Genomic DNA, 27,425 nt, shown 5'->3' with positions numbered 1-27,425 from the left:
CTGTATGTATGAGGCATCTTAATAAAATGGAAGACAGACAATACATTTATCATAAACAATACATTTTTAAAGTAAGATCATATCATAGTACAGCAACTCATCATGAGTGAAGCCCTCTAAAGGTTACTATGAAATGTATTACAGAATTTAAGAATAATTACAACATGTGTTCATGGAAATAACATTACATAAATTAAATGAACGCTGCAATCCTATGCACATTTACCTGGAAGTGCCACAGATCTCAGTGGAACATACTTCCAAGTAAAAACACTCTGGCTGGCTAACACTGGAAACAGAATGCTTGACTAGATGGACCTTTGGGTCTGATCCAGTAGGGGTCTTCTTATATTCTTATGCATAACATTGGGCTGCCAATCTCATTGAGGGGGGAAATCTTGGAGTGACAGGATTCTTTCTATTTTTAAAAAAATGTTTATATGTGAATGAAATACCTTTTATTATTTAATGATCACATTTTAGGATGGCTATTTGAAGTCAGCTTCCTGCTTTGCAACATCAATTTTTAAAAAGCTTTGGGTCTTAAGTGAAGGAATGTAAATGAATGTCAGTCCCCACTGGTAGTTATGAATATATAACTTGTTATTTAAAGAAAATAACATGTAGCATAATGACTGTGAGAAGATGGTTCTGAAATCACATCCAGGAGCCTCTTCCTTCTCATACCTTTATTTTTGCATCGATGCCAGATTTTTCTATTCTCCATTGTGCCTCCCGCTTCCTCAGTTTCTCCAGGTCATTTAGCAGGTCAGCATAGCGTGTACTTAATCCCTCATTTTCCTCCTCCAGATTTTTTATAACCAGTCTGCTTTGCTCATCCTTTCTCAGTACACACTCCTTAGTGTCCTGTAGAACAGTACCACCAGGGCCGATAAACAAAACAAAAAAGGGGGGAAAGGAAAAAAAGGAAAGTGAGAACTAATCAGCAAATATAAACTGTGCAGTTTTACCCTCACAGCAGCTTCCTCTATATTTGATGGCCAAGGTCACCTGTGTACTTTTATTGGCCTCTTTCATGCAGGTGGAAGGGTCATATTTTTTAGCTGGATGACAGCTTTGATGAGTACACATTTGCAAAGAGCCCATTAATTGATCAAGCTGCCTTTGATGCTGTCCCCAGCTATTTTTGAGACCCACACAGACATATCCTCCCAGACCTCGGCTTTATCAATTAATAATGCCAGTCCCATCAGAATCTAATTACACGAAGCCACATCTTCACACTCCTACTTTCTTTGCTCCATTTCCATCATTAACTATTTATCGGAAAGTTATAAAGCGTGGATTCTTCACTTTAAAGCATCTTTCTCTGAGTTTTCTGCGTGAGAGAAAACTGGAAGGTACAGCCTAAGGCCTAAGGCTATATTTCCTCTAAGCTTGTCACTTTCCATGCCACAAAGATGGATGCAGCTCAAAGCACTACTTCAAACCTGTGGCCATCTTGGTGCTATGTACAAGTCAATATACCTTAAGTTCCTGGATTTTATCTTTAAATTTTTGTTGTAAGATGAAGAGCTCATTCTTCAAGGCAACATTTTCCTCATCTACAATTATCTTTCTCTGTACCAGGTTGTTTATTTCCTCTTGTTGCCCACAGGTTCTCTATGAAAGATTAAAAATGATTAATTAAAAAGAGAAAAAAGGAACACATTCAAACAACAACTTCAAACAGTCACAAATTTTTGTTTTACATGTACCAAGTGCATTTGCAGTTTTTGCCTGTTGTTTGCTTGCACCTTCACATCCAATGCAGAACCATTTTGTGGGATCTTATTATTCAGATAAATTATTATATTCCTATGTAGCATAGGTGATACTAGACAAAATTCTACACTTGCACAAATAAGGAAGATTTCAGTTTTACTCTTATTATTTTTGATGATGATGGTGATGTTGATGAGATCCAGGAACCTTAAAGCAAGAAGTCAGACATAGGGGATAGTGCTGTTGCCCAGGAAAAGTCCTAGTCTGACATGGTATATCTTATAATCCATTTATGTTAGGGGGAACACAGTTACTTCAGAGCCTGAAATCCTTTTATGGTCCAAGGAACAGTCCAACCTGCATGCATGATGACTCACCACATTGGGCAGCAGCACACAGATTTCAAGCCCGGGCAGCTCCTGACTAAAATGTATATATCTTTGTTATATTTGCATCTTGAAAGTTACATCTCAGCTGAACATCTCATTCTAGAAGCCAAACATTGTGAAAAGATAGCTTTCTTAAAAATGTATCTCTCAAATACCAACATCATGAAAAAGTAGTTTGTGTTTTTAAGTCTGTTATTGAATGTGCTCCTCTAGACACATGTACAAACTTGAACACATTCTCAAAATATCAATTTGTTAAGGGACATTTTAACTCTTGCAACAGAGCATCTGCCAGGAGAAACCCAATGACGCACACGCACGCACACACACACCCCTGGCTTCTTCAACAATGGAGGAATTTATTATACACAGGCAAGAAAGTAAAATGTAGTCTCGTTAATCAGGGAAATTAACTTGGTAGAGCATTCATGAATCAAAACAAAAACAAACACATACAAACATAAAAAAACCTTACCGGATGCAAAGAGAACTGGATTGTTGGGAAATTAGCTTAGTTCTCTCAATGGCTGAATCCAAGGGCTCCAGTGCTTAAAGATAGGCTGAGGACATGCGTGAACAGTCTGGGCTGATTGGAGATGGGTTTATGAGTGTGAGGAGGTCAAGAGGTAGGGATTAAGTAAATCAGAGATCCTAATGCTCTTGGGAGAGCAAAAGAAAGGTTTGGGGTGAGCTTATAACAATGGGAAGGAAAGAAAGAGTTTGAGGTGGTACAATCAGGCTAGCCCTGATGCACAGTCACAGTAGCAAAAGGAGATGGGGGAAGGAGGTTACCAAGAACTCAAAACACATTCATTCCAATTTCTAATATTTGTGAGCAACACACTTATCTCTCCTGTCTACAATATTTCCCACTGACCATTTCAAGCTTGTACAGCGACATGGATTCCCATTGTCAGATAAGATTGAAATTGAAAGCTCGGAAGAATGGAAGCAAAAGGGGAAAAAAGGAATCTCAGCTGCCCATTAGTTGACTAGGGAAGGTTGCACTAAGTGTCTAAGGCTCCAACCAAATACAGTCCAAAATGATATCAAATTAACACATACACACACATATACCATAGAATAGGTGTGCAGAACCAAAAACAGATGAGGACTGGATGACACCACTACCACCACCAAGCCCTCCACATGTCATATGACATCATCATTTGCTGCCTGGCCGAAGTGCCAGGTGAGCCTACCACTCAGCAATTGGGCCAGGGACCAGTTTTGCTACACATGGGTTTTCCATATCACAGAAGTCCTGCATCAGCAACATTGAGCCAGCTGCAACCCTTCGTTTTTCCACTATGGGAAAGAAGTGAGGTGGGCAAAGCCAATCTCTCTGCATTCCCAGCCAGCTTCCTTGACTGAGAAAGCTGGTGTGCAGCAAAATCAGGGCAGAGCTGGCCGCCTCTCCTTCGCCTCTCCAACAGAGAGCAAAGGGAATGTGGCCAGCTCTGCCCCGACTTTGATGCACGCAGGCTTTCTCAATCAGGGAAACCCTGTGTGCAGCGAAGCAACCCCTCTGGGGAATTCCCACTGTTATCATGGAACTGTGAGCGGAGATAATAATGGGGATTCCTCTCCCCTCATCCTCCGAGGCCCCTGATCAGGGTGGGGTTCAGCTTGTGAAGGGGGTGAGGCCCAAAGCAGGAGCACAAGCCTCCATGGGCCAGAGGTTCTGCACCCCTACCACATAAAAGAGGGCGCAGAGTAGGAGCCTACAATGTGTATGAGAACCTCCTGAAAATAGAATGGAAATTCAAAGATACCACTCCCTGGCTGAAACTCCTGGGTCTCAGTGGGAGAAAGAAAAGCATGTCCATTTCTAAAAGAGTTGATCTGTGTTTAGCAGACAGACTTTGTTGAGACTGGGGAAAAAGTAGCAGAGAAGTGGCAAAACCACAACATCCCATGACCCGGCTTCTCTCTGGGCTTGCCCATGGGACTCCGGAGTCTGTCCTAGTCCAAACAGGCTAGTGGTACTTCCTCCAATACTGGGGTGACAAGGAGACCACAGTGGGTCTTAATAGTGTGGACCCCGGTGGTACTGGTTCAACAAGTACGAATGAGGCCGATCTGTAGAAACAGTATTGTCTATGGTCCACTGAGGGCTTGGAACCTGGAGTTCTTACACTCTTTGAACAAAAGTTTCAAAAGAACAAAAGAGTGTCAGGATTGACATTACACAGCCACAAAAAAAGCTGTAGGAAGACTTCCAGGTGGCAACAATACCCATTTTGGGCTGAAGAAATGGAGTTGAGACAACTCCTGGTCAAAGTTATCTTGTATGTAAAGAGAAGGCAATGGGCACTCAACAAAGAGGGTGCAGTGCCAGCAGGTATTCTGGGATTAACTTCCTTTAAAATATTGACATTTTTCAGTCTATACCTGGATATTGATCTGATTATGTACTGGGAAATCACTTCAGCCTGAAGCATGCATGTATAATTATATTAGCATTTTGCTTATCTTATAACTATAGAATATTTATATTTCCACTTAAGTTGGTATTGCTAGATTTGACCATGCACATGGGACCAGCAGAGCCATCAAGCAAGATTACTTTGCTGTCACCTTTTCTCACCTTGGATTCTTTTATTCCTCTTCTCCCTTTTAATCGATCGATTTTAATCTTAATTGGTGCATTTTATTTGCTTTATTTGCATCTTTTCTTATAATATGATTTTTGTATTTTATTGTTTTACTTTTTTATTATTATTGTTGTTGTTGTTGTTGTTGTTATTATTATTATTACATTTCTATACTGCCCACTAGCTGAAGCTCTCTGGGCAGTTCATAAAACAAAACTTTAAAACATAAAATACAATAAATACAGTAAACTGTAATATAAACACCCTAAGTTTAAAACAGAATAAAACCAAACTAGGAACCAAAATTCGGTTTTATTCTGTTTTAAAGCAAGGGGAAGATATATCCAACTGAATGCAGAGTTCCAGAGAATAGCAAGGAGAGACAAGAAGGCCTTCTTAAATGAACAATGCAAAGAAATCGAGGAAAACAACAGAATGGGAAAGACTAGAGATCTCTTCAAGAAAATTGGAGATCTCAAGGGAACGTTTTGTGCAAAGACGGGCATGATAAAGGACAAAGAAGGCAGGGACCTCACAGAAGCAGATGAGATTAAGAAGAGGTGGCAAGAATACACAGAAGAACTATACAGGAAAGGTCTTAATGTCCCTGAGAGCCATGATAGTGCGGTCACCGAGCCGGACATCCTTGAGAGTGAAGTCAAGTGGGCCTTAGGAAGCATTAGTAACAACAAAGCTAGTGGAGATGACAGCATTCCAGCTGAGCTATTTAAAATCCTAAAAGATGATGCTGTTAAAGTGCTGCACTCAATATGCCAACAAATCTGGAACACTCAACAGTGGCCACAAGACTGGAAAAGGTCACTTTACATTCCAATTCCAAAGAAGGGCAATGCCAAAGAGAGTTCAAACTACCGTACAATTGCGCTCATTTCACATGCCAGCAAGGTGATGCTCAAAATCCTACAAGCTAGGCTTCAGCAGTATGCGAACCGAGAACTACCGGAAGTACAAGCTGGGTTTTGAAGAGGCAGAGGAACTAGAGATCAAATCGCCAACATTTGCTGGATCATGGAGAAAGCAAGAGAATTCCAGAAAAACGTCTATTTCTGCTTCATTGACTACGCTAAAGCCTTTGATTGTGTGGATCACAACAAACTGTGGCAAATTCTTAAAGTGATGGGAGTACCAGACCACCTTACCTGTCTCCTGAGAAACCTGTACGAGGGTCAAGAAGCAACAGTAAGAACCAGACATGGAACAACCGAGTGGTTCAAAATTGGGAAAGGAGTACGACAAGGCTGCATATTGTCACCCTGCTTATTTAACTTATATGCAGAGTACATCATGAGAAACGCCGGGTTGGATGAATCACAGGTCGGAATTAAGATTGCCGGGAGAATTATCAACAACCTCCGATATGCAGACGATACCACCCTAATGGCAGAAAGCGAAGAGGATCTCAAGAGCCTCTTGTTGAGGGTGAAAGAGGAGAGTGCAAAAGCTGGTTTGAAACTCAACATTAAAAAAACGAAGATCATGGCATCTGGCCCCATCACTTCCTGGCATATAGAAGGGGAAGAAATGGAAGCAGTGACAGATTTTACTTTCTTGGGCTCCAAGATCACCGCAGATGGTGACTGTAGCCATGAAATTAAAAGACGCTTGCTCCTTGGGAGGAAAGCTATGGCAAACCTAGACAGCATAGTCAGAAGCAGAGACATCACCTTGCTGACAAAGGTCCGTCTAATCAAAGCTATGGTTTTCCCAGTAGTACTGTATGGCTGTGAGAGCTGGACTATAAGGAAGGCTGAGCGCCGAAGAATTGATGCTTTTGAACTGTGGTGCTGGAGAAGACTCTTACGAGTCCCCTGGACTGCAAGGAGGTCAAATCAGTCCATCCTAAAGGAAATCAACCCTGAGTGCTCATTGGAAGGACAGATACTGAAGCTGAAGCTGAAATATTTTGGCCACCTAATGCGAAGAGAAAACTCTCTGGAAAAGACCCTGATGCTGGGAAAGACTGAAGGCAAAAGGAGAAGGGGACGACAGAGGATGAGATGGCTAGATAGCATCACCGATGCAATGAATATGAACTTGAGCACACTCCGGGAGAGAGCGCAGGACAGGAAGGCCTGGCGCGCTATGGTCCATGGGGTCACGAAGGGTCGGACACGACTGAACGACTGAACAACAACAACAACAGGAACCAAAATGAAAGCCAACAGCAATGGAAAGATCAAAAACTGCACTAACAACATTTTAAACAGAAGGGCTAAAAAGCCGGTGAAAATTAAAAAAGGTCTTCACCAGGTTCCAAAAAGTCCACAATGTAGGTGCCAGGCGAGCCTCTCTGAGGGCATTCCACAACCAGGGTGCTACCACTGAAAAGAGTGCTACCCTTCTCCACAGTAGCCACCTGGCTCACATCATTTGGTGCAGGCACTCAGAGAAGGACCTCTCTATAAGCCACCCAAATAATGTTCTCTTTTGTGACAGTTTAAAAATAGCATAAATTAAATTAAGTAATAAATATATTTTGAAATTATGGTTTGATTTAATAAATGCATTGAAACCATGCAAATGCAAGCTACAAGAGACCTGCAACAAAATGTGGAAAAGCTCCTTGGTAGTGGGATATCAACCATGCATATACTTGGTCCTTGCACTTCCTGGCTAATTAAAGCAGCCAGGGGAGGTCTGATCATGTGGGCACACTGGTAAAGAGAAAGGTAAACACATCCTGTTTCCTGTCACCTAGCTGAGCAGAGCAGAGGAAGCTCCTCCAGCTGGTCTAGGGGTTATACAAGCAAGCAAGATCCCAGAGAGTAAGCGATCAGAGCGAGCAAATAGGGACAGCAAACAGGAGTCTGGAAGGGGAGTTACAGTGGAAGAGGAGACAAAGGCAAAGTGATGAGTGGGCTGGAGTAAGCCCAAGGGACTGTCCTTTCCATTATGAGTTGCCGTGTGTTCACCATGTGCTCCTGAGAGCTCCAACTGAATTGAGGGGGTGTGGCCTGAGTACTCCCAGCAGCTGTGTGGGTGGGGAGTTTCAGTCTGTTTCCTGCCTGCTAGCTCAGCAGAGCAGAGGAGGCTGCTCCAGCTAGTCTAGGTGCTATACAAGCAAGCAAGCTCCCAGAGAGCAAGCGATCAGAGCGAGCAAACAGGAGTTTGGCAGGGAAGGTCAAGGGGGAAGTCCCTAACAAATTTTGTTTTCAATTTCTTTTCTTGTAAAACACACTTCCATACTAGTGGGACTCTGTTGTTAACCCCCAGTGAATACAGGACAGGCTATCCCAGCACAATCAGAAAGCTAGAAACATAAAGGGAATAGAGACTATGGAAGAAAAGATTCTTCAGAGGTGGTGACCTGCAAGGTTTGTGCAATGTTTGTTTTCTTGCCTGAGATCAACATGGCCTACACATGCAAAAAGGGCAAGCTGATTACACTGTTGGAAGAAAAGGTAAGGGGACTGGAGCGGCGACCCTCCAGGGAATAAGAGAAGACGAGGAGTTCTTGGACAGAATGATGGAACTACAGCAGCAAAGCGAAGTACAGAAGCTAGAAGAGCAACAGCAAGCTGAGGCAGAAAAGAAAAATGCTGAGGCAAGGAAAAATGAAGTAGAGGATACTCCTTGGAAAAGGGTGACAGTTATGAGCAGAAGAACTAGAAGCCACTCTGCACCAGTGGAAGCAGTGGAACTATGGAACAGTTTCCAGGTACTTGAGGATGAGACTGGAGGACAGCCTACAGAGGAAGAATTACAGGGGACCCCACATGAGAGCGATCAAGAGGCTGAATGTCAGTCAAGCAGAGGCAATGAAACCCAGGCCTACAACAACAAGAATAGTAGTTATGGGAGACTCCTTGCTGTGTGGGATTGAAACCCAAGTATGTCGCGAAGACCCATGGACTCGCCAGGTATGCTGTCTCCCAGGAGGATGAATTAGAGACGTGACTGAAGGGTTGCCTGCACTCATAAAGCCCACTGACAGGTATCCCTTTCTTCTCATCCATGTGGGAACAAATGATACCGCCAAGCGGAGCTATGAAGAAATCACGTCAGACTTTGAAGCCTTGGGAAGGAAACTCAAGAACATTGGGGTCCAGATAGTTTTCTCATCCATCCTTCCAGTAGGTAGAAGATGGATAGAAAGGGAAAAAAATACTCTGGGTGAATGACTACGAATGGCTACGAAGGTGGCACTGACGAGAGAGATTTGGATTCTGGGACCACGGGCTATACTTCCTGGAAGATGGACTGTTGGCAAGGGATGGGTTGCACCTCACAAGGGCTGGGAAGAATGTGTTTGGCCACAGCATGAAGAACTTCATCAGGAGGGCTTTAAACTGAACTCTACAGGGGAGGGAGACGTAAAGATGGGGGTAACAATGGACAAAAACTCATGCACCACAATGGAAACAATAACAGCTAATAGTGCCCAATAATAGTCTTCAAAAACATGTAGCAAGAAAGCCAGACTATAAAGCACATGGTCTTCGATGTCTATATACTAATGTCTATATACTAATGCCCAGAGTATGGGAAACAAACAGAATGAACTTGAACTCTTAATATGGGAGGGAAATTACGACCTGATAGGTGTAACTGAAACTTGGTGGGATGACTCCCATGACTGGAATACAGCAATTGAAGGATATAACTTGTTCAAAAAGGAGGAACAGAAAGGGAGGTGGAGTTACACTATATGTTAAAAATACGTATCTCTGCACAGAAATACAGGAGGAGGAGCTTTGTAACCCCATTGAGAGCATCTGGGTTAAAATAAATGGAGCAAAGAATAAAAGGAACATGGTGGTCAGAGTCTACTACTGGTCACCCAATCAAGGAGAAGACGAGGATGAAACTTTTGAAAAGCAAATTGCCAATGCTTCAAGGAAGCAAGATGTAGTAGTAATGGGGATTTCAATTTCCCCACTATTTGTTGGGAGAGAAATTCTGCAAAACATGGCCCCTCCAGGAAATTCCTGACTTCTGTGGCGGATAACTTCCTCCTACAGAAAGCGGAGGAAGGAACTAGGGGATCAGCTATTCTTGACTTGATCCTAAGCAACAGAGATGACATCGTGGATAAAGAAGCAGTTACGGGAACTCTGGGGGAAAGTGATCATGAGTTCTTGGTTCTAAAGGAAGCAAAAGCCGAATGTAGCCAAACGTGTACCCTGGATTTTAGGAAAGCCAATTTTAATAAACTCAGAACAGTGATCAGTAAGGTCCCATGGCAAGCGACTCTAATGAGAAAAGGAGTCCAAGATGGGTAGGAGCTTTTAAAAAAGGAAATTCTCAAGGCACAATCACAAACAATTCCAACAAGAAAAAAAGGTGGGAGACAACACAAGAAGCCAATGTGGCTTCACAAAAAGCTTAGAGATGACCTGAAAACAAAAAAGGACACATATAGGAAGTGGAAGGAAAGCCAAGCAGCAAAGGAAGAGTACAGGCAGGTAGCACAGAATTGCAGGGATGGCGTCAGGAAGGCTAAAGCTGAGAACGAGCTGAGGTTAGTGAGGGATGCTAAAAGCAACAAAAAGGCTGTCTTCAGATACATGCATAGTAAAAGACAGGGGAAAGAAATGGTGGTTCAGCTATTAAATAAGGATGGCAAAATGATAACAGATGACAAAGAAAAGGCAGAAGTACTCAATTCCTACTTTGGCTCAGTCTTCTCCCAAAAGAGGGTCTATGATCTCCCTGGCAAAGTCGAAGTACAGGCTGAAGGGGCAGGATTGCAGCTTGAGATCGATAGGCATATGGTCAAGGAACACCTAATTACTTTGAACGAGTTCAAATCTCCAGAGCCAGATGAACTGCACCCTATAGTAATAAAGGAACTGGCAGAAGAACTCTCAGAACCGCGTCTATTATCTTTGAGAAATCATGGAGGACGGGTGACGTGCCAGATGATTGGAGGAGGGCTAATGTTGTCCCCGTCATCAAAAACGGCAAAAAGGAGGAACCTGGGAACTACAGAACAGTCCGTCTGACATTAATCCCTGGGAAAATTCTGGAGCAGATGATAAAGCAATCCATCTGTAAGTACCTTGAAAACAATGCAGTGATTATTTGAAGCCAACATGGATTTGTCAAGAACAAATCCTGCCAGACAAATCTGATCTCATTTTTTGATCAGGTCACCTCCCTTGTGGACTGTGGCAATGCTGTGGACATAACATACCTCAACTTCAGCAAAGCTTTCGACGAAGTGCCCCATGATATCCTGATGAGCAAACTAGCTCAAAGTAGGCTAGATGAAACAACGATCCGGTGGATCCACAGTTGGCTACAGAATTGGACTCAAAAAGTGCTTATCAATGGGATCTTCTCAAACTGGGGAGAGGTAACGAGTGGGGTACCGCAGGGCTCAGTCCTGGGCCCTGTGCTCTTCCACATTTTTATTAATGACTTGGAAGAGGAGGTGCAGGGAATGCTGATCAAATTTGCAGATGACACAAAATTGGGTGGGATAGCTAATCCCTTGGAAGACAGAAATAAAATTCAAAGTGATCTTGATAGACTGGAGTGCTGGGCAGAAAACAACAAATTTAATAGGGATAAATGCCAAGTTCTGCACCTAGGAAAAAGAAACCAAATGCACCTTGGCTCAACAAGCGAGAAGGATCTTGGAATTGTTGTCGATCACAAGCTGAATATGAGCCAACAATGTGATGTGGCTGCAAAAAAGGCAAATTCTATTTGGGGCTGCATTAATAGAAGTATAACTTCTGAATCACATGAAGTACTAGTTCCCCTCTTCTCAGCACTGGTTAGGCTTCATCTTGAGTACTGTGCCCAATTCTGGGCACCACACTTTAAGACAGATGCAGACAAACTGAAGAGGGGTCAGAGGAGGGCAACGAAGATGATCAGGGGCCTGGAAACAAAACCCTTTGAGGAGCGACAGAAAGAACTGAGCATCTTCCAACCCTACTATTCTATGATTCTATGATCTTTGGAGGAAGGATTAATGCCATCCTGCCTTATTATGGCTGTTGTGAAATGAATAAAGAAACCTTCTCTGAATACTACAGTGTTGGATAATTTCTACTGAGTCCGAATTTGCCATTTTAGGGTAAGGTACTTAAGCCTGTGGTACATGCCAGCTCCAGGAAATCTTGGATGAAATGGATTGTCTGGACTCATTTCGATCTGGCTTAAGGTCCAGGTTTGGGACTGACAAAGCTTTGGTTTCCCTGGTAGCTGGGAATTAGACAGGAAAATGTATGTTCCCGTTGAGTCTGCTGGATGTCTCAGTGGTGTTAACACCATCGACCAAGGTATCTTTCTGAACTGCCTAGCAGGATGTGCTTACAATGGTTTCAGCCCTTCCTCTAGGGATGGTTTCAAAAGGTAATAATGGGGGACTCTTATTCAACCCCTTAGCCTCGTGTTCTGTAGGGTTTCATCTTTGTCCACCATGCTATTTACCATCTACATGGAACCACTGGTAGACATTGCCCAGGGATTTGGGGTTGGTTGTCATCAATATGTGGATGGCACAAAATTCTACTTTTCCTTTCCATCCACTACTAGAGAAACTGTTCTGATTCTGTCCAAAGGTGGTAATGGACTAAATGAGGGCTAATAAATTGAGGCAACCCATATAAGACAGAGGTGTTCTTTGTCAGGAAACATGTTTGGGATGGGTTAGTACTCCCCTTAAAGAATTATGTTTGCAGTCTGGGGGTACTTCTGGACTCAGCTGGGTGCTCAGGTGGTAGCTGTAATGAGAATGCAGCAGAATGCAGTGGAGGCCATCCACTTATGGGGTCATATTACACCTATTCTGCAAGGTTACCAGTTTGTTTCTGGGCACAATTCAAAGTATTGGTGATGACCTCCAAAGCCCTAAATGGCTTAGGTCCAGGATACCTTAGAGACTACCACCCCCCTTACCAGCCTGTCTGTGTCCTATGTTCCAACTATAGAGGAGGCATGGGTGATAGGCACAAAAGAAAGGCTCTTCTCTGTGGTCATACCTAAATCGTAGAACTCTTTGCCCCAGAAAGCCCAGCTGACTCCCTCTCTTACGGTGGTTTGCTTTATGGCCAGAACTGTCTTGTTTTATCAGATAGAAACATTTGCATGTAACACTTCTGCTTTAATCGCTGCATCTGTCTGTTTTAATTATATCCTCAGTTCCTAACAAGATTACTTCTGTTCAGAGTTTCAGCCAGCCAGTCATACCTTCTTCTTGGATAGTACAAGCTGTTGGGGACCCAAGCACGCCACTTCCCTCTGCCCCTAACTGGTTTGCCATTTTGCTTTTACAACTGACATTCAACATTCTGTTGCTCCTGGGGAACATTGAGCATTCTCAGTCTTCACTGGGCTGTTGTTGTTTTCCTTTACATGTTCCTTTAATGTATACATGTATATACTTCTGTGTACCTACGGAGTGTCCCCACCCCACCTCCCATCCCAGTATATAGAAATTGCTATCTTGGGTAGCCCTGTATTGTTTCTAAATTGATAGGCACTTGACCACCTGAGTTTGCCATTAGGGTAAACAAGAGAGAACTGCATCAAAATGTTGTGGTGTATCATCATCCCTGATAAGAGTGCTCCTGTTCAGGGTTCCAAACAGCCATGCCCTCCTTCAAGAGACTAGGATACTATAAGCCATAAAGGACAGAACTGGGCATCTGTTCTCTCTCTCTCTCCCTCTCTCTCTCTCTCTCTCTCACACACACACACACACAGTGTTTCCCCCCCCCCAATTGATACTCAACTTTCCATGGCCAGTCCTCACTCAGCTCTTTTTTGCTCCTTCAGATATTTACGTATTCATTTTTTGTACATCTGAAAACATCAAGATACCTCAAGAGCAGCCCCGCTTTAGTTCCAATCCTGTTGCAACTCATGACCTAAGTTCGCATTTAGAGAAAGTGATCGTAAATATATATGATGTTTAACCAATGCCTGTAAAAATGGCAAAGAAGCTTGGGAAGGTCCTACAGCCAACCCATGCTTTTTATTTTGTGCAGGCCTCTTTAAGCCTTCCAAAGATCATGTTACATTTCTTACAATTGTTCAAGACTTAGATGATGCCTTGTAACTGGCACACTTTTTGCTTGATGAAATATTTCCATTTTACATCTAACAATTTATTGAGGTACCATCTTTCAGAAAATAAAGAAGTCAATACTACAGTAATTATTCTACAATTTGATTTTAATATAATCAAGGTATTTAAAAATTGGATTAATAAATAGGCTAGGTAACAGTTAAGACAAGATGTATTAATGTTAATTAATGCTCAAAGCTAGAGTAATGTTTCTTTCAATTGGACCTATTAAAAGGGGCTTTAATATAGATTTGCACAGCAAGCCCAAGATTTTCAAGGGGAGATAATGAGGCAGCTAGTACTGTTTTAACCCCTCTGGAGTATAATTGGTTGATAAGGTTTTGAAAGATTACAAGGTCTAGGACAAAAAGATTAGCTTAAGTCTCTTCAGATCAAAACTGAAAACTAATTAAATAACAGTGCTATAAAACAGAAGGTAAAGGTTTACTGTACTTTTATTCATCCCTTGTTTTCATCTTCTGAGAAAAAAACAAGTGTCTTTTCTTTACATTTATTTGGATATTACTGCACATACTAGAGAGAGAGATCAAGACTTCTATTGTCAACCTCAGATAGCATTAAGGCTACCGACAAACACAATACGTGATATAGTATGTCCTGCCAATGCCGTAGTCACTGCTTGGAATGAGGAGATGAGTTGGGGACTTTGATCTCAAATGTCCTCAAACCAGCCATGGACCTATATCAGCATCTTGGTATTCTGAGGAGCAGACAACAATGAAAATCCTTGATCAGTGACTTGAACACAGGTAGCAGAAGACTCATGATAAGTATGACCAATCACAGGTAATAAACCATCTTAGAGCTTACTCAGTGGTGGTGATGGTGACAAATACAGCTTACTTTTCCGTTACCACTGTGTCTACAAAATGTCAGCCACTGGAGCATTTTTTGGGTAGCAAGGATTCTCTGTAGGTCCAGAGGACTAAGAACCCACTGTGATCACTTCCTATTACATCTTGCAGATAAAAGGGGCCGGTTCGCATGACACAGCAGGCTTGTCATGAGTTATTTAACCTAAGATGAGCTGCAGCACGTACTGGCTGCCATTTGGATACACAACCCCCAATGGGGTTGTCATGTGTCATCCAAACCTGACCATCGGGGGTTATGTGAGGGTTAAACAATCCTCTCATAGCCCTACTAGTAACTGAGGGTTATGTGAAGGTTGACTCTCACATAAACCCTGATGGCTGGGGTTGGATGACACACCACAACCCCATTAGGAGTTGTATATTCAAAATGGCATCTGACATGCACCATGGCTCATTGTGGATTAAATAACCTACAATGAGCCCACAACGTCGCATGAACCAGGTCAGTGGTTCACAGTCTTACCAACTTGGATGTCATGGTTTTGACAGAGTCAGAAGGATGCAACCAGGACAATGTCTAGTCATGTCATTTTGGATATGTTTCACCTTGTAAAGCCTAAAGATGTAGACAAGCTTTTTGGCGGTTTGAGACGTACTACTTGCTTCCAGTATTGTTGCCTGTAATTAGTCAAAGCTGGACTTACTTGAATCACAGAGATAGCAACTGCTTGTCTGAGGAAGGATATAATGCCAGCTATTCTTAAGGAGGAATTGATTAAACGCCTGGGTTTTGTTTGTTTTTAAAATTGTGGATCCCATGATTTTGGGCAATTATTGTTCCATATCTAATGTTCCATTCTTAAAAAAGATATTGGAAAAGATTATGGCCTCTCATAGTCTTAGATGATACTGATTATTTGAATCCATTTAAATCTGGTTTATTGCTTGGTTTTGAGACAGAAATAGCCTTGGTCACCTTGGACAGTACTTACACTGTGAAATGGATACGGGGAGTACCACCCTGTTAGTTCTCTTTTAACTCTCAGCAGCCTTCTCCATAGACCATGGTATCCGTATCATTCCGGGCCATCTAGCTGGGGTGGAATTGGGAGCACAGTGTTACAATGGCCCTGGCCCTTTTTGGAAGGATGGACCCAGAGGATGATGCTGGGAGTTCTGGTATTAGCTCTGGGGTGCCTCAGCGTTTCATCTTGTCTCACATGTTTATTTAACATCTACACGAAGCCACTGGAGGAAGTAATTCAGAGGTCTGGGTTGATGATTCACCATATGTGGATGACACACAGCTCTACCTTTCATTTCTAACTACTCAACCCAGGTAGGCTGTGCAAACACTGAACAGATGTATAGAGGCGGCTTTGGGGTAGGTGAAGGCAAACAAGATAAGAGTTAATCTAGATAAGAAGGTACTGTGGGTAAGGAAAACTACTGATCTCAATGGTGTGCACCTGCTTTGGATATGGTTGCACTTGCCTTGAAAGATCAACTGCACAGCTTGAGGGTCCTGCATTTGGTATGGCCTATGGTTACTTGGAGGGTTGCTTCCATCCGTATGAACCTGCCCAACCTTAAGATAGGCCACAGAGCAGGCCTGACATCAAGGTCAGTTAGACTGGCAGGCAAAAGAGACAGGGCCCTGTCCCTATGTAACTCCCTCCCACAGCATGTACATTTGGCTCTGTTTTAGTCACTTTTAAACAGGACTGTGTTTTATCCTTGCTGGTCTGGATTGAGACAGTTCATGCTGCTATTTCATTTTAATGTTTTTGCATATGTCACACACACACACATGCTGTATGATGGTTTTCATTTTGGTTTGCATTTTATGATATTTGTATATGTTTGTAAGCCAGTTTGTTGAGGTATATAAATATGTGGACAGGGTGATCACAGATTTTGCCAGCAATACTTCCTTATATCACTAAGGCACTTGATCCAGGTTCCAGAGAACAAGCACTGCTACCAACTATATATGTGTTTGTGCATTACATTTGTCCATATTAGCACGGAACTCGGAAATGGTCAGGGCATGTTGTGTGGATATAAAATGTACTGGATGAACTGACCCAAGACTGAAATGTTTTGAAGAGGACAGAAATAGATACAGACGTAGGTAGGACTGTATATAGTGTGGTATATTGGAACAGAGTGCTGGAACTCAACCAAGGCAATTAATAACCTCTGCTAACTTATTTCCCAGTATCCTTTTGAGGATAAGATAGGATAAACTCATGTATAACACCATGAGATCCCTTCAGGAAAAAGCAGTTTAGATATGTAGTGGATAAAAATATTTTGCAGAAGCATAAAATCTTGTATTGATTGAGTAGTACTGCCACCAAGACTTCTAAAAAGTATGGTATTGCCCCAAAATTCATCCAGCCTTAATTAAATCTACAAAGCTTCTGCTTATTGATGAACTGGTTCACACACAGCCCCGGGGTTTGTGCTCTACATGTGATAAGGAATGGAAGTGAACATCGGACTTAGTACTTTCTATTAACCAGGGCTAATGTTCTGGTGGGCAAATTGCACAGGTGGGATGTACTTTCATATACACGTAAGTAAAGCACACATGTCAGGGGCATGTGAACGAAGTACTTACTGAAGTAGATGATTTAAAGTTTATTTACAGTTTTAGCACACATATATTTAAAAAAAACAGGGGGAAAGTCTGCTTCTTTACTATAATGTAATAAGAAAACAATGAACATGTGAAACAACAAAGATAATGATCTCTAAAAAAAAAGTACAAATACATGGCCATATCAAAACTGACAGCAGAGGGCAAGGAACACTGATGGAGGTGCAAAGTCAACAACATTAATTGGGGAAAATGTAATGCTTAAAACAATCTATCCACATTATTTAACAGATTAATGAGGGCCATATAATTTATTTATTTATTTATTTATTTATTTCATTTCTATACCGCCCAATAGCCGAAGCTCTCTGGGCGGTTCACAAAAACTAAAACCAAACAACACACAATAAAACAATTTAAAATATATAGAACATTAAAACCACAATATAACAATACAACCACAATAAAACCTAGCAGCAGTACAGGAGTTTAAAATACAGATTTAAAACAGCAAAGATAAAAATTTAGAAAGCTAAAATGCCTGGGAAAATAAAAAGGTCTTCACCTGGCGCCGAAAGGAGTACAATGTAGGCGCCAGGCGAACCTCACTAGGGAGCTCATTCCAGAGCCGGGGTGCCACAACAGAAAAAGCCCTCCTCCTAGTAGCCACCCGCCTTACCTCCTTCGGCAGGGGCTCACGGAGAAGGGCCGCTGATGATGATCTTAAGGTCCGGGCAGGCACATATGGGAGGAGGCGATCCTTCAGGTAACCTGGCCCCAAGCCGTTAAGGGCTTTGAATGTTAACACCAGCACTTTGAATCGGGCCCGGAAATGGACTGGCAGCCAGTGCAGCTGGAAAAGTACTGGCGTAATATGAGCTCGCAGGCCAGTCCCTGTTAACAATCTTGCTGCCCTATATTGGACCAGCTGAAGTTTCTGGACCGTTTTCAAAGGCAGCCCCACGTATAACGCATTGCAGTAATCCAGACGAGAAGTTATCAGAGCATGGATAACTGTAGCTAGGCTATCTCTGTCCAGATAAGGGCGTAGTTGGTATACCAGCCTAAGCTGATAAAAAGTGCTCCGTGCCACTGAGTTCACCTGTGCCTCAAGTGACAGTTCTGGATCCAAGAGCACCCCCAAACTACGAACCTGATCCTTTAGGGGGAGTGCAACCCCCTCCAGAACAGGTTGAATATCACCTAGCCGGGCAGACGAACCACCCACTAACAGTACCTCCGTCTTGTCTGGATTGAGTTTCAGTTTATTAGCCCTCATCCAGTCCATTACCGTGCCCAGGCACTGGTTCAGAACAGCCACTGCCTCACCTGGTTTTGATGAGAAAGAGAGGTAGAGCTGGGTGTCATCCGCATATTGATGGCACCTCAGCCCACACCTCCGGATAACCTCCCCCAGCGGTTTCATGTAGATGTTAAACAGCATGGGGGATAGAATAGAGCCCTGTGGAACCCCATGGCACAATTGCCATGGCACAGAGCAATAATCCCCCAGCACCACCTTCTGGAATCGGCCATCCAAGTAGGAGCGGAACCACTGTAGTGCAGTGCCTCCAACTCCCAACCCAGACAACCTATCCAGAAGGATACCATGGTCGATGGTATCGAAAGCCGCTGAGAGGTCCAGGAGAATCAACAGGGTCGCACTCCCCCTGTCCCTCTCCCGGCAGAGGTCATCCCACAGGGCGACCAAGGCAGTTTCCGTTCCAAAACCAGGCCTGAAGCCCAATTGAAATGGATCTAGATAATCCGTTTCATTCAAGAGTGCCTGGAGCTTTCCTACAACCACCCGCTCAAGCACCTTGCCCAGGAAGGGGATGTTGGCCACTGGCCTATAATTGTTAACATCCTCTGGGTCCAGGTTAGGCTTTTTCAGGAGTGGTCTAATTACTGCCTCTTTTAAAGCAGCAGGCACCACTCCCTCTCTCAAGGAGGAATTTACAACCTCCTGGACCCAGCCGGACAACCCCTCCTTGTTTGATTTAATAAGCCATGAAGGGCAAGGGTCAAGCACACAAGTGGTCGATCGGACTTGGCCAAGCACCTTGTCCGCATCCTCAGGCCTCAGTAACTGAAACTCATCCAATAAAACTGGACCAGACGGTGCTCTGAACGCCTCTACCAATGGAACTGCATTAATGGTGGTGTCCAATTCATGACGAATCTGAGCGACTTTATCCTCAAAGTGCCGCGCAAACTCGTCACAGCGTGCTACCGAGGGTTCCACCGTCTCTCTCCCTGGCCCAGAATGTAACAGGCCGCGAACCACTCGGAAAAGCTCCGCCGGACGACACTGAGAAGACGCAATGCTGGTGGAAAAGAACTGCCTCTTTGCCACCCTCACCGCCACAGAGTAGGCTCGATAGTGGGCTCTTACCTGTGTTCGGTCAGACTCAGCACAAGTTTTCCTCCACCTGCGTTCTAGCCGTCTCCCCTCTTGCTTCATTGCCTTCAGCACAGGTGTATACCAAGGAGCTGGCCGGGCTCTGCTCAGAGGGAGAGGGCGCTTGGGCGCGATCGTGTCAACCGCCCGAGTCATCTCTGCATTCCACAGAGCGACCTGGGCTTCGACAGGAGCACCAGCCATACCAGCAGGAAAATCCCCCAGAGTCCTCTGGAATCCATCGGAATCCATTAATCTCCGGGGGCGGACCATTTTAATAGGTCCCCCACCCTTGCAGAGGGGAAAGGCCGCCAGAAGTCTAAACCTCAGCAGGAAGTGATCTGACCATGACAAAGGGACAGATGTTAATTCCTCTACTTTCAGATCACCATCCTCCTGCCCAGTCGAGAAAACCAGATCAAGTGTGTGTCCTTTTATATGCGTTGGGCCGATGACATGTTGGGACAGCCCCATGGTTGTCATGGCGGCCATGAAGTCCTGAGCCGCCCCGGATACAGCGGCCTCGGCATGGAAGTTGAGATCCCCCAGGACCATCATCCTGGGGGTCCTCAACATATAACCATATGTCACCAACTTAAGATGGCAGAAGTATGGCTTGAGAATAAAAAATATTCCACATACAACACAACTACTTACAGCAGTCACTAATTTTTAAGGTTTAATTAACAACACTGCAACACATTTCATCAAATTTAATGTTACTGAAAAACTCAAAATTAACAGTGACCGTCTGTGAAACGGTACCTGACTAGTGGAAGTTTATATAGACAGACAAAAGAAATATGTCTCACAGAAGGAAAAACAAATGTTGCTTAATATCAAGTCAGTTTTCATTTCACTATATAACAATGGTAGTACTGAATAATGGGCTGCTCATTCTTTGTAAGAAGAGGTAGGTTATGTCAGACACCATCTTTAAAATGTGTCCTAAAGAATGCAATTGTATCTACAGTGGAAATGTTAAGTTGTGGAATGTAAAGTGAAAGAAAGTTCTGCTTGACTTATAAATCAGAAGATCCAACTTTGACAGATACTCAGTTACTTCAGCTCAATCCAAAATGCCAAGCTGGAGAAAGTTGGCAGAAAATTATTTGTACAGAAGAAAAAAAAGACAACATGCTATTTTAGTAGACAGTGTATATTCACTAACAATTGTCAGTAAGAGATGCCCATATTGAGGGCTTGTCTATGTTTCAGGTAACCTTACTTTGGAATCCAACACAGAGTTCAGAAAGGCTTAAACATACTTAGGATACAATCCTATGCATGTTTAGACAAAAAAAGTCCAACTACTCCCAGCATTCCCCAGCAAGCCAGTGCAGTACTTTTTATATCTAAAAATGCAGAGGGTTGCGCTCTTAGTTGCGCCTGGGTAACTGATCCAGATATGCTACAAAAGGGCCTGGGAAAATCTGCTTCTCTTCAGAGAAACACAAACTGAATCATGCTACCCTAGACTTCTCCCTTAAATGTCATTGATTTTCAGATGATTCCAGTATAAGCAATGCAGATTAGCACCAGCTTGAAGTATGAAATTGCGTACAGTAAACTAGTTAACATGCACAAGCCCTGAAACCAATTAAAGACCTTAAAGTCATATCAAATATTATTTTTCCTAGCAGTTTTCTGATCTGTGTGCCTGCAATGAAGACACATCATCTTAGTCACCATTCCACTATTACAAAACGTGAGATTTTTTCTAGCACAGAGATTAAACAGGTCTGAAAAAGAAGCAGTTTCAGGATATACATTTGATTTTGTTTTAAAGTTAACGTTGTTTTCATTTATTTATTTAAAGATTTATATCCTAACTCCTGCCTTCCCCAGTGTTGTCACTGGGAATACCTCCCTCAGCACCCACAGGGCCCCTTGCTTCTACAGATCCAGTATTTTCTTTAATTTACATTTTGCCTGGGACAGCCAGGCACACTGCAAAGCTAAGCACTAAGCTCCAGGTACCTGCCATCTTTATTTCCCCAGCATTCTTAAGAAATGAAGATTCTTAAGAATGCTGATTCTTGCTGGCATTCTTGCTGGCATTTTGCTCTGAAGCATGTCCAGCTGCCCACTAAAAACTCTTTTTTTAAGAAGGGAACAGAAAAAAGGGATACTCCGCTGCCCGGTAAAGTTTGGGGAGGCCGTGGAAGAGGAGACAGGAGGGATGCATGTGCATGCACATGATGGATTGGTGTGTGGGGTGTGTGGGAGGGGTGAGAAAGGATTTTGGGGGTGATCCTGACAGAGAAAAAGAAAAGTCATCTTTTAGGTTAAGTGATCCTGGGACAGAAAGGGAATATATGGGTGATAATCCTGGGAGATGGGTGGGTGGGTAGAATTAGCTGCCAGACAGGAAATGAGTGGATTGAGTTAACTGAATAGGAATTTTGGAATGATTTTCCTATTAATTTTGGTAAATACATTATTTTTAGCAGAATTTTTTTAGAGCTAATTCGGCTTGCCTTCTGTGAATTGCGTGTCTTTTTGCAGCAGAAAACTGTAGGTTCCAAGGAGTGGTTTTACATTTTGCCATTCAGGCCCCATTTCTGCCTTGTTGTTGTTGGGTAACTTACTTGTCTGTTAGCCTCACCAATTTACCTTCTGTGAAACGGGTGTTTTGTTGCAAGAGTAAGTTTTGTGATTTGCCGCCCCCCATGGTAGCCATGTTGTGATAGTGCTTACAAAACCTTCTCAAAATTTCAACTGTGCCACAGGGCCCAAAAGATTGGGGACCCATGACCTACTATATCCCAGGGGCTCCTGTCTGTTTTCTGTTAAAGAAGGATGGCCTAGTTTTAATGATTTTGCTAACCCATATGTCAATAAGACCAAACAGCAATGCACAAATAACAAACACCAATTAGCTACCTAAAAGATGTAACGGAATATTCATCATGAACTGTGGGTCACCATGCATATACAACTTATTCTTCATTAAAGCTACTAATTATAGCCCTAACTTCTGTGCTATAGAGTTAATATAGACGTTTCCCCAGTAGTAACTGCAATTATATAACCATGGATTAGATTAATTTAATTTTCAAAAATATTAAAAGTCAGAAATATATGCATATTCACATAGTTTTTGTTTTGGGAGATAATTCATTGGTTATTTACAATCCTATCATGTTGGCTTCTTTAAATATGAAGTTTCATCACACCTGCTATATGCAGTTTATTTTAAAACTTGGGAGGGGGGGTTGTCAGAAGAAAGATGTCTAACTCAAGTGTTACATGTTTTGGGGCCCAAAATAAGCTAACTGCTCAAGAAAGATGACCATTGGAGAAGCTAGCAAAGCCAGAAAAAGCAGGGGATGCACTTATTCCACCAATCTTATGTGTTGGCTATAAATTCTCCAATGCAGATAAGCCCCAACCACACTCTACTGAACGCAATGGGGAGCACAGCTATCTGTGTTGATCAACACGAGGCACTTGGCTCCACCTACTGCTATTGCTTCCTGACTCTCATGACTCAGTTTTTCCTTAGGAAATGAAAGCTAGGCCATACAGAGCTGAACAACGCTGCAGACGGAGTTCCAACTCCCTACACTGGATATGAATACTCACAGTGACAATATCATCAGACCAGTGGAAATAGTGAGCGCACAACCAACGGCAGGAATGGGAACCGAACAAGAGCATGTAAAATGATAAAAGTATCCAATGTGATACTATCCTTTCTCAATTATTTATTAAACAATTCTTCATTAGCATCTAGTTATAGGAACTACCTGTTGTTGCTGCTAACCACTACTCATCATCATGGGCATCTTTTCTCTCCATAGGCAAATGGCAACTGCTCAACACACACACAGTCAGGATCTCCTCGACCTGAGCACTGCAGCTCCACCTGGTGGCCAGATATAGAAGGCAGCCTGGTCCACACTGCAGTACCTGCAGGATGAAGCACTGGGCCTGCAGGTGCTTGCAGGTCCTCTACTGTAGACCCTATAAAGAGCTTCCTCTTCCTTCCAGCCTTTGCCACAGCAATATGAGTCTTTGTGGTAGCAGCACTGTGCTCTTGCCTCTTATGCCTGACCATGCTACATACACCTTTGCTGACATTTGACCCTTGCCTGTGTCAAGGGCTCCTTGGAGGCCTCTCTCAGTCTAATCCAGTAGCCAAGTCCAGACACAGACAAAGGGATTCCTTTCAAAGCTTTATTCTTCTTTTACAACTTAACAACTCTACAAGTAGCAACTAGATCTGAGCAGAAGAGTACCTATGCCCTAAGTTGGAACAGTTGGTCCCCGTTTGAAAGGGAATTACTGGCAGACTCCTGAACTTAAGGACTAGGGAGAGTCCCTCCCCTTTTCCCTTGGATCCTCTGGGCGCAGCCGTTGTTTGCGCGCCAACAGGGCACTATGCCTCCTTTCTGAGCCCTCCATTTGGCGCCGCTCTCTGCGTCGGCGTCACGCGTCCACCAAGTCTACTTCCCGTGCTCGGTCACTCCCTGGACCGCTATCTAATCTAGGAATGCTGGTGGGAGGAATCTCCGTCAGCTGTGGGCCCTGGGAAAGAGGAGCGTGCTCCTCTCCCAGGAGTGACTGCTCTTCCTCAGAATCAGTACTACTCTGGGATTCTATGGGCTCAGTGTCCACCCTGACATCATCCCCGCTCCCATGAGGCCCCCCCTCGTGCTCCTCCCCTGGGGCCCCGGGTTTGTGGGGGTACAGCTGGTGGAAGCACCTCAGCAGCAACGGAGCATGCACATTTTCCGCGGGTTCCCAGGATCGCTCATCAGGCCCATACCCCTTCCAGTCCACCAGATATTGCAAGCGGCCACGAGAAAGGCGGGAGTCCAGAATCTCCGTGATCTCAAACTCCTCCTCCTCCTCCCCCTCCACCAGCACTGGCGGCGGCGGGGAGCCGACTGAGCAATGAGGGTCGCCAGAAACCAGGGGGGACAGCAAGGACTGATGAAAAACAGGATGGATCTTGATGGAGGGGGGGAGAGCCAGGCGAAAAGCAACAGGGTTAATCTGGGCCGTAATTTGGAAAGGCCCCATGTGGCGAGGCGCGAGCTTCCTTGCGGGCGAGTCAGAGGGGAGGTATTGGGTGGACAACCAAACCCAGTCCCCCGGTTGCAGAGACGGACCCGGCTGGCGCCGCCAGTCGGCAGAGGCCTTGTAGGCTGTCTTGGCTTGCTCGAGGGAGCCCCGTAAGAGGTGGTGTACCGCTTGCAACTCATCTAAAAAGTCCTGGGCCGCTGGCACCAAAGAGGGAGCTAGGGTGGACCGGAAGGCCTTGGGGTGGTAACCAAAATTGGCAAAAAATGGAGTTTGGCGGGTGGAAGAATGGCAGGCATTGTTATAAGCAAATTCTGCAAGAGGCAGCAAGGAAAACCAGTCATCTTGCTGGTAATTGACATAACAGCGCAGATATTGCTCCAGAGTCGCATTGGTGCGCTCGGTCTGACCGTCCGTCTGTGGATGGTGGGCAGAGGAAAGACACGAGCGTCACATGGAGCAACGCCAGTAGCTCCCTCCAGAAATGGGCAGTGAGTTGGGCCCCCCTATTGGAAATTAGACCCTCGGGTCATCCGTGGAGGCGGAAAATATGCGCCACGAACAGCTCTGCCATCTCCCTGGCTGTGGGCAACCCAGAGCAGGGGATGAAATGGGCCATCTTAGAAAACAAATCCACCACCACCAGAATCGTGGTCTTACCGTGTGAGGGAGGCAAGTCAGTGATGAAGTCAAGGGAGAGCAGTTTCCAAGGACCTGAGGGGTAGGCAAGGGTGAAGCAAGCCTGTGGGCTTGCCTGAGGGGGCCTTCACCCGCTGGCAGGTTGGGCAGGAGGCGACATAGGACTTGATGTCCTGACACACACGAGGCCACCAAAAATCCCTCGTCACTCCATGCAGGGTCTTGGCGACGCCAAAATGCCCAGCTGTGGGGGAGTCGTGGCACTGATGGAGGACCCTCTCGCGGAGGGGTCTAGAAGGCACATAGACCCGGCCGGAATGGTAGACCCGGACGGAATGGTAAATCAGGCCACCTTGCAAAGAGAAGGCGGTAGAGTGGGGGGGGGGCAGAGGCTAGCCCCAATTCCTCCAGCTTTGTGCGAACAAAAGCATCCTGAGGCTGTGCAGAGAGAAGGAGCTCCTCCCAAGAATGAGGTACCGCAGCTGCCGCCAGGCCTTGGGGGGAAAGCCGGTCAGCCTCCTTCTTGTCAAACACATCCCGAAAAGCTGCATACTTCTCTGGGAGGATGACGGCAGCTGAAGGACTGCCAGAAGCAGACAGGGAGGGGGGGAAAGGGTTAATGCCTGGGCCGGGACTGGCGCCTCCTCCGTGAGGCAATGCTCCCGGCAGTAGGGAGACGCAAACTCCACTTGCCGAAGCCCCCAAGAAATCTGAGGGTTGTGCTCAGAGAGCCAGGAAACACCCAGCACGATTGGGTATAAGGGAACCTTGTCTAAGTGAAACTGAATCTGCTCAACGTGGGACTGGGTGCGCAGTGAGTGGAACTGTAATACGGGTCACCTCGCCCGAAGAGAGAGGACGCCCATCAATCGTCTGCACTGCCAAGGGGGCAGGAAGGGGCAGGGTAGGAATCTTGTGGAAGAGGGCAAAGGTCTCATCCATGAAACTAGTTGTAGCCCCCGAGTCCACTAAAGCTAGGGCCTCCACCCCACCCCGCTGTGAGGAGCGGAGGTGAACATGCAACAGCAGATGGGAGGGTGGGGGGGGTAGGGAACGCACCCACCCGGTGGGGAACTGACCCCCATACTGGAGGCCCCCAACAAGCTTGGGGGGCAGCCTAGTCAGGCCTGGGGATGAGGAGGAGGGGGAAGGAGAGGAGGCGGAGGCAACAGAGCTGTGGATTTAACTCGGCAGGTCTTGGCGAAATGCCCCAGGTTTCCACATCGAAAACATCGGCGCTCAGCTCGCCAGCGCTCAAGTTCCTCTGGCAGAAGTGAGGCTCGGGTAGCCCCCAGCTGCATCAGGGTCTCCTCCACCCCCAGCGCCAGAGCGGGGGGTGGGGGAGGAGGCAGGAAACATGGGGGAGTGGGAGGGAAATCCTGGCCCCCGGCGCCCCGCCGGGTCTGCTGGTGCCCCTCCAGCCGACTATCTATCTAAAGGCAGGTCTGGATGAGCTCCTCCAAAGTAGGCGGGCTGGGCGTGCACGCCAACTCATCTAAGATCTCGTCATTTAAACCATCCAAAAACTGAGCCACTAGCGCGGCATCATTCCACTCTGCATCAGCAAGCGAAAGGTTGTCACGTAGCTGGAAACTAAGTCCTTGCCCTGCCGGAGGCGGCGAATCTCCCGAGAAGCCGTCTGCGTGCGCAGGGGGTCACCGAAAAAAGTGCCATGGCTGTCATGAAACCTTGATAGTCCCCGAGCAGGGGGTCATTAGCAAGCAGGAGTCCCAAAGCCCATTTAGCTGCCATGCCTGACAGTAGGTTAATGATTAAGCCCACACAAACCTGTTCCGTCTGGAAATCCTCAGGTCTAAGATGCATGTACAGCCCTGATTGGGCCCTGGAAATCTGAAAAAGTCCTTTCTCACCAAAAAACTACTCTGGCAAAGCCACCGGGCACTTGTGGCGGGGGGGAATTAGAGGTGGAGGGGGTTGAAACGCCGCCTGTACATTCTGCACGACAGCTGTCAGTTGAGCCATCTGATCACGGAGCATCTGGTTCTCTTGCGCCAGAGCTTGCACCGCTGGGTTCCCGGAACCCTCCATAAGGCAATAGGAGAAGAGAGAGAGAGAGAGGAAAAAAAAGAGGAACGGGGACCAAGCTGTCAAGGGCTCCTTGGAGGCCTCTCTCAGTCTAATCCAGTAGCCAAGTC

At 45.0% G+C, this 27,425-nt stretch overlaps 1 protein-coding gene across 2 annotated transcripts in view; it reads right to left on the bottom strand.

Annotated features, from left to right (window-relative positions):
* Positions 1-27,425, bottom strand: part of CNTLN (centlein) — a 267,130-nt gene that overhangs the window by 180,573 nt on the left and 59,132 nt on the right. For both annotated transcript variants that reach the window (XM_084834565.1, XM_084834566.1), the window contains exons 4-5: positions 1,489-1,623; positions 688-867 (exon numbers count right to left, since the gene is read on the bottom strand). In XM_084834565.1, coding sequence (XP_084690691.1) covers positions 688-867; positions 1,489-1,623 — 315 coding nt within the window. The remainder of the gene's footprint in view (positions 1-687; positions 868-1,488; positions 1,624-27,425) is intronic.

The sequence above is a fragment of the Heloderma suspectum genome, chromosome 2 (genome assembly GCF_057233095.1).
Source record: "Heloderma suspectum isolate Gila_16-S chromosome 2, 16-S_ref, whole genome shotgun sequence".
Taxonomy (NCBI): Eukaryota; Metazoa; Chordata; class Lepidosauria; order Squamata; family Helodermatidae; genus Heloderma; species Heloderma suspectum.
Note: the sequence above shows the minus strand (reverse complement) of the source record. Positions and strands in the feature narration are given on the sequence as shown.